This window comes from Vicugna pacos, chromosome 7 (genome assembly GCF_048564905.1).
Source record: "Vicugna pacos chromosome 7, VicPac4, whole genome shotgun sequence".
Taxonomy (NCBI): Eukaryota; Metazoa; Chordata; class Mammalia; order Artiodactyla; family Camelidae; genus Vicugna; species Vicugna pacos.
Window position 1 is genome coordinate 66,584,895 of NC_132993.1, and position 13,760 is coordinate 66,598,654.

Below are 13,760 nucleotides of genomic sequence, written 5' to 3' on the forward strand. Positions count from 1 at the left end.
TTTTCACTCATATGGAAGCACATGAGTCACACACTGTTTAAAAATGTGGACTTGGGTTCTAAGCCACACCACACCACTTGCCAGCTGTGCAACCATGAGAAAGCTACTTAATTCTCTGAGTCAACAGCCTCATCTGTTCGTAGGGAAAACAATACCTATTCTCATACAGCTGATGTGAAAAACGACTTTAAAAATGCTTATTTAGTACTTACTGTAGACCCTGGCCCACAGCAGTAATTGGTAACTGCTGCTATTAACAACTAATGTTACTATATGCTTCCTACGTGCCCTTCACAAAACCCTATAATAAAGCCTATATAGAGAAGATGTAATAGCTGACCCCAGGATTTTAAATTCTAAGAGCGAAATGCAATCATGCAGTATAATCACAGAAGTGCATATTCAAGCACCAATGGAAGACAGAAGCAACACGGCTTCTGGATGACGAACAGCCTTACTCTACAGTATATATACTTTATTAATAATGTTTTACAGAGGTAAAATTGCATTTTCAGTAATCATATTAGGTTGCAAGGGAAACCTACATGGAAGGCTAAAAGCAGATAATCGGGTGGAGTCATCAGCTCAATTTTCTAAATGCATGGGTGATAATGCATCCACATAAAACATGTCCATACACTTTACTACAGCAAAGTATCTCAGTTGTGCTGAGATATATGCTCACTATAGGTCCAGTATTCTTCATTCAAAAATAGAAAAGATCATTAAATTTATTTCCATCCTGAATTTGAGTAAATAGCAGGATGTTGGTGCTATCAGGAAAACCAAAGTAGTGTAAGGTGGTTTTTTAGGGGGTTGGGAGTGAGGGAAGAAAACAAGATGCTGAGTTCCTGAGAAGGAAATTTACCCTTATGTAATAATGTAACATTCAGTTTTAACATACCGGGCAACAATACTCTGAAAATGAGAATAATGAGTAAAACTGACAAAAATATAGCTGCACCCTACCCATGTAGAAATGGTCAATGAAACTTTTGAACTAGATTAGAGAGCAGGCATAGGGGAAAGCAGTTATGAATAATATTCAGGTGAGCTTTAGACTCAGTAGATAGAAGAAGTCTGTCAAGAGGGTGGAGACAGTGTCAGATGCACACGCAGAAGCGGGTGATCAACTGCAGCTGACAAGTCAAAGCGAAATGGAGGGAAGAAGCCAAAAGGTGGTCAGCTACTTTACAGAGGAGAGTTTCCAGAGAATAGTGAGGATATAAACCAGACTGAGAAAGTCAAGAAGAATCAAACAAGGAACTAAAGAGAAAAAAAAAAAACTGTATCAACAAGAAATATTTTTCAACAGTGGACTCCAAGGAAGAGGAAAGGCAACAAATCTTCAAAATGACTCATAGCAACCATGAACACTGATGAGTTACTGTAACAGACATTTTATTACCTGCACATCAACCACTCTACCTTCTTCTCCAATAAGAGCTACTTTACTTTTCTTAGGCAACCACCACACCTCTGTTGTAGTCTGAATGAGTGACTTTACCAGGTAAGGCCCAAGGTTCAGCATGTCCCAAGCCAGGTGAAATATTTCCTGCAACGTGCACACGATTCACACAGGCTAACACAATGGGCATTATTCCCAGGACTTTTGCTGGAACCACTGGTGGGGGGGGTTGGGGAGGGGAGAGGGGGAGCTGACTATTTCCATGCAGAACACTCATCTATGAAGAAAGCTATGAAAACATGAGATTCAAAATCTCACATGCTGTTACTGAAGAGAAAGAAAGAGGCTGGAGGAATAACTCTCCCAGACTTCAGACAATACTATAGAGCTACAGTCATCAAGACAGCATGGTATTGGCACAAAAACAGACATATAGACCAATGGAACAGAAGAGAGAGCCCAGAAATGAACCCACAAACTTTTGGTCAACTCATCTTCGACAAAGGAGGCAAGAATATACAATGGAATAAAAACAGTCTCTTCAGCAAATAGTGTTGGGAAAACTGGACAGCAGCATGTAAAACAATGAAGCTAGAACACTCCCTTACACCATATACAAAAATCAGCTCAAAATGGATCAAAGACTTAAACATAAAACAAGATACAATAAACCTCCTAGAGGAAAACATAGGCAAAACATTATCTGACATACATTTCAAAAATTTTCTCCTAGAAGAAATAAAAGCAAGAATAAACAAATGGGACTTAATGAAACTTACAAGCTTCTGCACAGCAAAGGAAACCAGAAGTAAAACAAGAAGAAAACCTACGGAATGGGAGAAAATTTTTGCAAGTGAAACCGACAAAGGCTTGATCTCCAGAATATATAAGCAGCTCATACGACTCAATAAGAAAAAAATAAACAACCCAATCCAAAAATGGGCAGAAGACCTAAACAAGCAATTCTCCGAGGAAGACATACAAATGATCAAAACCACATGAAAAAATGCTCAATATCACTAATTATCAGAGAAAATCAAATCAAAACTACAATGAGGTACTACCTCACACCAGTCAGAATGACCGTCATTCAAAAATCCACAAATGACAAATGCTGGAGAGGCTGTGGAGAAAGGGGAACCCTCCTACACTGCTGGTGGGAATGCAGTTTAGTGCAGCCACTATGGAAAACAGTGTGAAGATTCCTCAAAAGACTAGGAATAGACTTACCATATGACCCAGGAATCCCACTCCTGGGCTTGTATCCAGAAGGAAATCTACTTCAGGATGACACCTGCACCCCAGTGTTCATAGCAGCACTATTTACAATAGCCAAAACATGGAAACAGCCTAAATGTCCAACAGGTGACTGGATAAAGAAGATGTGGTATATTTATACAATGGAATACTACTCAGCCATAAAAACCAACAACATAATGCCATTTGCAGCAACATAGATGCTCCTGGAGAATGTCATTCTAAGTGAAGTAAGTCAGAAAGAGAAAGAAAAATACTATATGAGATCGCTCATATGTGGAGTCTAAAAAACAAAAACAAAAACAAACAAACAAACAAACACAAACAAAGCGTAAATACAGGAGAGAAATAGACTCACAGACAGAGAATACAGACTTGTGGTTGCCAGGGGGGTGGAGGGTGGGAAGGGATAGACTGGGATTTCAAAATTGGAGAATAGATAAACAAGATTACACTGTATAGCACAGGGAAATATACACAAAATGTTATAACTCAGAGAGAAAAAAATGTGACAATGAGTGTGTATATGTCCACGAATGACTGAAAAATTGTGCTGAACACTGGAATTTGACACATTGTAAAATGATTATAAATCAATAAAAAAAGTTAAAAAAAAATCTCACATGCTGTAGTCTACCTAAAAATGAAGTCAAACATCGGAAACGCCAAAATATGGAGAGAGAAATTTCTCATGAAAGCATTTAGACACTGCAAGTCAAATTGAGCTTACCCAAATTGAGCTGTACCCCTTTGCTACAAATATCTTCATAATCTAATGCCAGTCTGATCTAGGTTCCAACCCCTAAAACTGAAAATACTGATTAATACAACTATTGAATCTAGAGCAATGTAACAGGTCTTTTTAGTATTTTGCAGTTACTAAATGTTTTTGGAAAAAAGTCCCCAAATTCAAACAAAAAATCTACCTCACACTACTTTATGCCAAATTATACACTTTATGAAAAAGTAGTATAATGAGATTGTAAGTGTATACTGCAACTCTGACTTAGGCTGATTTTTCAATTTTCTTGGCTCACAGATCTCCTGAATGTCTATCAGAAAATGGCAAGGTACAGTTACTAAAGAATATCATGGCAGAACAGAAAAGAAAACAAGAAAGCTGTGTGTGTGCTTCATGAAGACGGTAAAAAATGGTATTCGGTATGAGACATTTTAAAATCTGGAAATAAGTAATGTTCCAAAGATCTTCTGTCATTTCAGAAAAATAGTTATAAGATTTCTAGGTAAATCTAGAAATACATGCACAGGCATTTCTCTCTGCATAGAACATACACATAATGCTGTATCTTTTAAAATAGGTTGTAATTCTCAACAAACAGGTAACAGTGGATTTTAAAGAGCTTACACTACATAAAAATACATGCAAATGCCACTTTGCAGATACACACCAAACTGTCAGCCTGACTACAGATGAAAATAACTTACCCTACACTCTACTTTCACTGAGAATTCATACCTAAAACTTCTACTTTAATGCCAGAAAGCTAAAGTGCTTACTTATACTACTATAGGGCAGTGTAAGAATTATAGATTATTGCCATTACATTAATCTAAAAGATTTTTTAAAACAGTAACTTCAGTAGTTTACTTACATCACAATTACAGCCAAATACTCCATTAGAAAAAGAAACCAAATTATAGGATTTGTCTCCCCAGCGTACTGTTGGATCTCCAGTAAGAATCTTTGCAGTTACCTAAAATACAATTAGTATTTCCAAATTAAAAGAATTTTAATATTGGTTTTTAAGTGTTTATATCTTAAATACACACACACAAACACACACACACACACACATATATATAATCTCACTTCTCCTCTTCAGGTAAATCAAATTTAATAAAATGATAATAGCTTACTCAAGAGATAATAATTCTGGCCCTGACTATAAACAGTTCTCAAAATCCAACAAATTCTACCAGAAGAGAGAATACTGGCACAATATTCCACGGATGCTTAGAGAATATACAATTGAAAGGACAAGGCTCTTGCAACTTGAATAGCATAGGAACATCGATATGTTTAGTCATTAAACCCTAGTTATAAGGAAAATATTTCAAGAATTCATATCCCACTAAGCCTGTTTCTCAAATGGTAAGTTTGGGTCATTAGTGAGTTATGAAATCACAGTAAACATTCTTTACAAATGAAAGAGCATAAACATCAGAGTACATTGCAGACAGTAAAACTAATCACTTTTTGGTGAAACTTTTATTACTTAGATGTACATGTACATGTAATAGCCTCCAATCTAAGTATGTCTGTTGATTACAGTAGAAAAAAGTTTGACCAATACTTCATTAAAACATATTCTACCTCAAGAAGTTTGGTGATTCTACAAAAAAAAAAATTATAGCTAAAGAGAAAAAATTGGTTTCTAGCTACAAGGTTTTTCAATTTTATATTATTTTATTTCTATCATTTAATATTGATTAACACATTATAAAATAATTTCAGTGTTTTCAAAAGACTATGACTTCAACAAATATGACTACTACTTTTTATTATTTTCCAGGAAATGATATTGCCCCAGGGTCAAAAAAAAAGTAAGGCCACATTCACCCTTTAACTCACTAAAGTAAGTGTGTTCTATAAAACCAAATGATAAATTACTTGCAAGAGTGATATAATTCTCAGACAGACGTCACCAACTAAGGTGTCAAGGTACACTGGTGTGGGTTACAGGTGGGGTCTCATGTCACCTTTGGTAAAAGCCCAGCGTCCTGTGCAAATTTCTGCATATGCAATCAGTGAGAAGGCTGGGAAACACTGATGTAAGATAAACAAATAACAGTTACACTGCTTTAAACAGCATAAAAGATATATCCAAATGGACCTAAACAATGTGGCAAGAATTTATAAACCATTATTTATGTATAAGCTTCAAATGGTGTGTGTGTGTGTGTGTGTATAGCTAAGAAAGTTTTAAGAGTCTGCATGTAACAAAATTCTTCTCGTGTTTAATATACACAGAAAAATTTGTGGGAAGAAATAACAAAACAAGATAGTTAACTACCTGGGAATAATCTTCTGGTGTTACATGTGGACTGTCATCCTCTAAGGAAAACACCAGTAAACTGCTTTGAATTTTTTCTAACATAGTCAAGTTGTCTGGATTAAGATGAATCAAATATTCTCGTGCCTAAAAGGAAAGGAAATAATGATAAAATGGTGCAAGTTAAATAAAAAATGTTCAGAAAATCTCAAAAGGTTAGGGAATAGGTTCATCAAGAAAAGTGTAAATTACAGTTAATAATACTGTATTGTATACTTGAAAGTTGCTAGAGAGTGGATCTTAAAAGTTTTCATCACAAGAAAAAAAATTTGTAACTTTCATTATGGTGATGGATGTTAACTAGACTTACTGTGTACTGTGGTGATTATTTCTCAGTATACACAAATACCGAATCATTATATTGTATACTTGTTATACAACAAGTATAATGTTGTATGTCAACTGTACCTCAAAAGAAAAGTGTAAATTATAACCTTAGCCCATCGAGTCCGCTCCTCGCTAGTTAACGCTGCTACCCCAGGTCCATCAGGTTCACTATGGCACTTCTTTTGGATGTATGTCAATTGCCTTTTGGGAGATTAAAGAAAGAGGATTCAAAAAGCGCACAGGCAGAACATTAGCTATGTTGGCCTTTAACAGGTCATCAAGTTTATCAGTATTTAAATGTTTTGACAGATTAACCAAAGAAAGGGATTACGGACTCAACAGCAATGTATTTATTTCCTATACCATATCTTTTTCTAAAAAAGTGATCATGTGGCCTTTTAACACCAAAAGCACACTTGATAATACCTTAAGGAAATAGATTTGGTGTTTGGCTGATACAATTTATACTTTCAAAACATACATGAACTTCCAGGGTCCAAGTAAATTACCCTGTATAATGGACAACTTGAAAAATACTCTGGTAAATCATCCCACAAATATCATGCACATTTTATCTAACTAAAATCTATGTGCATATATATATTGAAGACTTATTCTATACCCAACTAATATCTAGGTTTACATTACTGTGTTCGAGCCAGTGAATTATGGGCAGAAGTGATCAACACCACCTCCAGACTACAGCAGTGAAACTTTCCCATGCAATTCCCCGTGCTCTCTTCCCTCATCTATTAGAGGATCCAGCAGAACCATCAGATGCAAAAGGCTCTCTTCCTCCTCCCCCTACCTCCAACCTGCATTGAATTGTGATGTAACTCAGAAATAAACTCATTGTGTTAAGTCATTAAAAAAAACTGAGGTTTAACCCCCAAAATAGATGTACCATGTGGTCAGTTTTAAAAAGTTTCATATGTCCCATTGTTACTGATAACCATTATATTTTAAAGACTATTAGCTAAGGATAAAATATTTCCCCCCATGGCATTCTATACTCCCAGTCTGACGAGTTTCATGTCTCTTTAAACATATGGCAGGTACATAACAGAGCTCTTCCATAAAAAAATTTTCATCAGTCAAAAATCCAGTTTAGTTTTGTCCTAACTTCTATATGCTAATAATTCATCTTAATTTAAACTCTTCCAAAGGTTTCTTAGAAAGTGAGCTAATGTAGCTTAATAAATGGTCAAAAGGCACCACTAGTAGTCATCCTTTATTTGTGACTTTATTATTCAAAATGGAAAAAAGCAAAATTATTGATTTGCATAATCTCCTCTACTCCTTAATTATTTCTCCAATACTGGTGATGAAATGAATTCTTTGCTGTAAAATTTGTCCCTCTTTATTTGAACACTCATGGTGTCCTGTGGAGCATATGAGGGCTTCTTCACCAATCACCCTACACCTACGGAGGAAGCACCTTGCCTTACTCTTCCTGCTTACTTGTCTTTGCTAACTCTGAGTTTGCTTCAAGCAAATAAAGCAGACACAGTAACTAGCATACTTCCTTAATACTTAAGGAATAAAATCTATCTCACTTTTTCTCCATATGGTATGAGTTCCTGCCCTTCCCTTACCACCTCAAGCACCAGTTTTGACTATGAAATTTTTTCTTGCTCCCTGATATGGCCAATTTAATATTCAGCAGGAAATGACCACCTCATAAAAATGGTCACTATCAGAAAGAAATTACCAGGGAAAATGTATTAAATCTGAAATGACATTTTATGTTTGATAATAAAAGGTCAGATAATAAATTTCCAAATCTTCACCATTAAGAAGTCTATACTACCTAAAGCAATCTATAGATTCAATGCAATTGCTATCAAAATCCAATGGCATTTTTCACAGAAACAAGAAAAATTCCTATAATTCATATGGAAAACACTAAAAACTCCAAATAGCCAAAGCAGTTTTGAGCAAGAAGAATAAACCTGGAGGCATCATATGTCCTGATTTCAAAATATACTACCAAGGCACAGTAACCAAAACAGTATGGTATAAAAATAACATACAGATCACAGATCAATGCAACAGAACAGAGAGCCCAGAAATAAATCCACTTACATATAGTCAACTGAGGTGCCAAGGAAGCCAAGAATACACAATGGGAAAAGGATAACCCCTTAATAAATGGTCTTGGGAAACTGAATTGCCATATACAAAAGGAATAAACTGGACCCTTATCTTACATCATACAAAAAAAAACTATTCAAAATGTATTAAAGGCTTAAGTGTAAGGTCTGAAACAATAAAACTCCTGGAAGAAAGCATGGGGGAAAAGTTTCCTGACATTGGCCTTAGCAAGCATCTCTTAGGATATGACACCAAAAGCACAGACAACAAAAGTAAAAATAGACAAGTGGGACTACATCAAACCACAAACTTCAGTACAGTAAAGGAAACAACAAAATGAAAAGGAAATCTGCAGAATGAGAATATACCTGCAAACCATGTATCTGATAAAGGTTATTCAAAACATACAAAGAACCCCTACAATCGAATAGCAAAAAAATCCCAAATAATCTGATTTAAAGATGGGCAAAGGAACTGAATTTCAGTTCCTTTGGATATATACCCAGAACTGGGATTGCTGAATCAAACAGTAGTTATATTTTTAACTTCTGGAGCAACCTCCGTAGTTTTCCATAGTGGCTGCACCAACTGACATTCCCACCAACAGCACTCAAGTATTGCCTTTTCTCCATGTCATCATCAACATTTGTTGATTATAGCCATCTGAATAGACATTTCTCAGAGAAATGTAAATCAAAACCACAAAGAGGTATCACCTCAGAACTGTTTATGGTATCAGTTGTGGTGATAGTTTCATCAGTGTATACTTATCTCCAAACTCTTCCAGTTGTACAAAATATGTACAGCTTTTTGTATGTCAGTCATAACTCAAAAGTGGTTTAAAAATTGTCTACTCAAATAAAAAAGAGGCACAGATATGGTAACTAAAAGAACTCCTCTTTTTCTTTAATTTGGCTACCCATGCATCTGTTTTTCAGCTATACAACAATTTTTGATATTCAGAAGCACAAAGATTTGTATTAATATTTACATTTCAGAATCCTACATCTTTAAGAAAATCCTACACTTGATATTTCCTCACAATCTGGTTTCTGCCTTCATTACTTTCTACTCACTCTTTAATTTACTGTCATACAGTTTTGTCCCCCATTGATTTTCTTAAAACTGTGTTCCCCAAATTTCTGTCACTGGCCTCCCCTACTCTCTTGTCTACAACTTTCTCCTTTGGTAATTTCATCCACTACTTTAACACATTGACCGCCGTGGCACCCAAATCTGAGTTACCATTGTGTTTCTTCAGAAGCACCTGATCTACAGTGGGAGATTAACATGTTAATAGCTTCAACTATGACCTTTATGTAAGAGGCAACCAAATCTCTAACTTCAACCCAATTTTCTCTCTAAATTTCTGGTACCAAGTTTCCAGATGCTCGCTGGATATATCTACTTCAACTTCTGCCACCATTCCAAATTAAATAAACATTTAAAAATTATCTCCCTGACCTCTTCTCACAAATTAAAAAGAAAAACTGACCTTAGAAGAAAACATAGGTATAAATCTTTATGACCTTGGATTAAGCAATGGTTTCTAAGATACCACACCAAACGCATAACCAAAGAAAAAAATAGGTAAGTTGAAAATTGTCAAAAGTAAAACATGCGTACTTCGAAAGAGGACAAGAAAAAAGTGAAGAGACAACTCTAGAATGGTAGAAAAATACTTGCAATTTATGTATCTGATAAAAGACTTCTATCTAGAATCTGTTAAACATGTTTTACAACTCAATAATAAAAAAGACAACCCTGTTAAAAATTGGCAAAGGATTTAAACAGACATTTCTCCAGGAAGATATACAAATGACCACAGGCACATGAAAACACGTTCAATACTGCTGTCATCATAGGGATGCAACTGTAAACCACAGTGAGATCCCACTTCATACCCTCTAAGATGGCTATCATCAAAAAGGCAAACAATATCAAGTGTTGGTGAGGATGTAAATACATTAGAACCCTCAAATACTGCTGATGTGAATATAAAATGGTGCAGTCATGCTGGAAAAGTCTGGTAGTTCCTCAAATGGTTAAATACTGAGTTACGGCCTGGCAATTCTACTCCTAGGTGTATAGCCAAGAGAAATGAAAACAGAGTCCACACAAAAACTTGTGCACAGATGTTTATGGCAGCATTATTCACTGTAGCCAAAAAGTGGAAACAACTCAAATATCCATTAACTGATGAATGATTAAATAAAATCGGGTACAGCCATAGAATGAATATTATTCCGCCAAAGGAAGAAAGTACTAATATATGCTACAACATGGATGAACGTTAAAAACTTTCTGCTAAGTGAAAGAACCCAGGCACAAAAGGCCATATATTCTAAGATTCCATTTATATGAAATGTCCAGACTAGGACAATCCACAGAGACAGAAAGTCAAATGAAAGAGAGAGGAAGGCTGCCTAGGGCCCACAGGGTGGGAGGATTTGGGAGATACGAGATGTATGTGCTAATGCATGGGTAAGAGCTGGCGAGCAACGAAGAGTTACTGCTCATGGGTGCAGGGTCACTTTTGGGGGTGACAAGTGTTCTAAACGTGGTGGAGGTGACTGCACAATTCTGAGTATTGTAAAAATGCTGAATTGTACACTTTAAATGGGTGAAAGGTATGGTGTGTGAATTATGTCTCAAAGCTATTATTAAAAGCAAGAAAAGAAAACTGAAATGGTTCCTCCTCTTCTGCTGCCTTCTCCTGTTGTAATATTAGCTGCCTACTCAGTCGTATTTCAGGCTTCACTTCTTTCTAAATCCAGTCACCAATTCATTTTAATTTTATCTCCAAAACATTTTCTGCATTTCTCCCATCTTTTAAAGTCCCAACCTCTTACTTCTTTCCTAGATTACCGCAATTTTGATACATTTCTTTTGATAGTATACTAAGATTCAGGAGCTGACCAATCTACCTCACATGTCTAGTATGTATCTTATACTTCTAAAGGGAATTTTCTAATACACAGGAGTGTCCAAATCACTCACTCCTCTCTCTTTCTCACACACACACACACACCCCGACACACACTTTTGCTTTGTATTAAGAAAGGGGAACTAAAAAAAAGAAAGAAACCTGGTAAGTAATCTCAGAGCCCCATCTGCATGTGAAAACAGAAATAAATGACTTAAACAGAACTTAATTATCAATATAATAGAGATAAATATAAGGAGAATAAAGAGACTAAAGAAGGCTAACCCTTTGGGACACGAAGGGAGAAAAGGGAATGGGAAACGAGGAAATACAAAATAAAACAGTAAGTAGTGACCTCGTGGTGACATGTGAACAGAAACAAAGCACGAGGAAGAATTCTTACTTAAAAGGTGGACAAAGCAGGAAAAGGCACTGCAAACAGAAAGCATGAGCACGTGCAAAGATCACAGATAACCTAACGCGCCAGAAATGCAAGCAGAGAAACGGGGTAGGAACGTAGGATGTACAAGGAGGGAGAGCAGGAGAAGGCTGAAGAAACAGGCAAAGGTCAAACTTAGACCATGGCTAAGTAACTGGGACTCCACCCTAGACCCCAAGGAACCATTTCATTTTTAAGCAGGGAGAAGGGTATAGCTCAGTGGTAGAGTGCGTGCCTAGTATGCACAAAGTCCTGGGTTCAATCCCCAGTACATCTATTAATAAAAAAAAAAAAATTTAAGCAAAGGTGAGATATAACCCAATTTGAATTTTTTGAGAACAAAATAAAAAACATAGCTGGAACATACACAAACTTCATCCAAGACACAAAAACAGAATACCTAAAAAATGGATAGATTTGCCTACGTCAAAACTAACAATGTCTGTTCAGCTACCAGAAAAAATTTCACTAGAAGAAAATGCTTGCATCACATATAATTGATGGAGGATTAGTGCCCACACATACAAATAACTGCTACAAATAAATAAGAATTTAAAAAAAATCAGCCAGTAGAAAAATAGGCAAAAGCAACCCACAGAAACGAAAACATAAACAGCCTATAAACATATATAAAAATATTCAACTTTACTAGTAACAAGGGATGTGCCAATCCTAACAACAATGAAAACCACTTTTCACCTATCAGTTCACCAGGTTTTAAGTTTAATCATGCCATGTCTGCAATGATGCAGAGAAGGGGGTAATCTCATAAAAAGCTGGTGGGGAACATAATGCTGCTCTCAATGACCATTTGACATCGTTCAAAAATTTAAATATATATATGCAGAAATTTTGTTTCTAATATCAAGCCATAGACATTTTCTCACAAACACACAAAGAGGCATACTTGAAAATGTTCACACTTGAAAATGTTTGCTGCAGCAACAAATGGAAATGACCTCAATGTGTCACAATGGAGAAGCAGTCAAACTATAGTATGTCCATTTGATGCCATTCTATACAACAGCTAAAAGGAGTAAGGTAGATCCGTCTATCCCAGTATGAAAACATTACTGCCTTATTGACTCAAAGAAGCAAACTGCAGAAAAACCGAAAATAACACTCTTTTTTTAAGTGTGTAAAGCTACCCTTCCTAATGCCACACACAAAAATCAATTCTAGGCTAATATAACTGTGGAAGACAAAAGAATAAAAGTCTAGAACACAATAAAAGAAAGAATCTTCCTGAAACTGGGTTAGGAAAAAAAATTTTAAATAGGATGCAAAGGGTATAATCCGCGTGGTAGAAGACTGACGAACTGGACTAGATTCAAATGAAGAACTTTACTTGATCAAAAAGACACCTTTGATAGAATGAAAGGGCAGACATGAAATCAATATAAAGCTCATACACAGAGTGTGTAGGTAACCCCTACAACACTCCTACACTAGTGGAAGGGCTGACTAGCACAACTACTTTGGAAAGCTGGCATGACCACTGGAGCCGAACGTACTCACACCCCATGACTCCCCCAGTCCTCTCCTGAGTGCAATCAGACACAGATGCACACATGTGTGCATCAAGGACTTGCGCAAGAATTTTCACAGCAGCATTTTCTGTACTTAAAAAATATCATAAGCAGCCTAAGTGATTACCCTTGAGAAGGAGGGAAAGCCCATTAACTGGGAAGTGATATGAGGGGGATTTCTGCAGTAAGAGAAATATTTTCTACCCGACCTGGCTGGTGATTGAGTTGAGTATTTAGCTATGTACTTCCGTATGCACTTTTGTTCATGTTTGTAATATTTAATAAAAATAACTTGAAACATATATAGATACAATTCAACATTTATGAGCAACCTAGAAAATCTGAACAATTGCTTGTCTATTAGTGTATTAAAGGATTCTTGTTAATTTTTTAGGAGAAGCAGGTCATTAGGTGTGATAAGGGTACTATCCATTAATATTTTTAAGGGTCCTTATATTTTAGAGATCTACACTAAAATATTTATAGTGAAAGGATATTACGCCTGAGATTTTCTTTAAAATAATCCATGGGGGTGTGGGGGAGAGGCACAAAGAGGTATAGCTGAAACAAGACTGTGAATTTACAATTGTGAACCTAAGAGTTAGTAACTGCTGAAATTAGAGGATGAGGACATGAGAAAGTTTCATTATGTAATTCCCTCTACATCTTGACATCTTCCATCACACTAACTTTAAAAATATAAACA

General features: G+C 36.0%; 1 protein-coding gene across 5 annotated transcripts in view; it reads right to left on the minus strand.

Moving 5' to 3' along the window:
* Positions 1-13,760, minus strand: part of CROT (carnitine O-octanoyltransferase) — a 39,143-nt gene that overhangs the window by 10,573 nt on the left and 14,810 nt on the right. For all 5 annotated transcript variants that reach the window (XM_031679701.2, XM_031679693.2, XM_031679692.2 and 2 more), the window contains 3 exons: positions 6,174-6,267; positions 5,701-5,826; positions 4,279-4,380 (listed from right to left, as the gene is read on the minus strand). In XM_031679701.2, the coding sequence (XP_031535561.1) occupies positions 4,279-4,380; positions 5,701-5,826; positions 6,174-6,267 (322 nt within the window). The remainder of the gene's footprint in view (positions 1-4,278; positions 4,381-5,700; positions 5,827-6,173; positions 6,268-13,760) is intronic.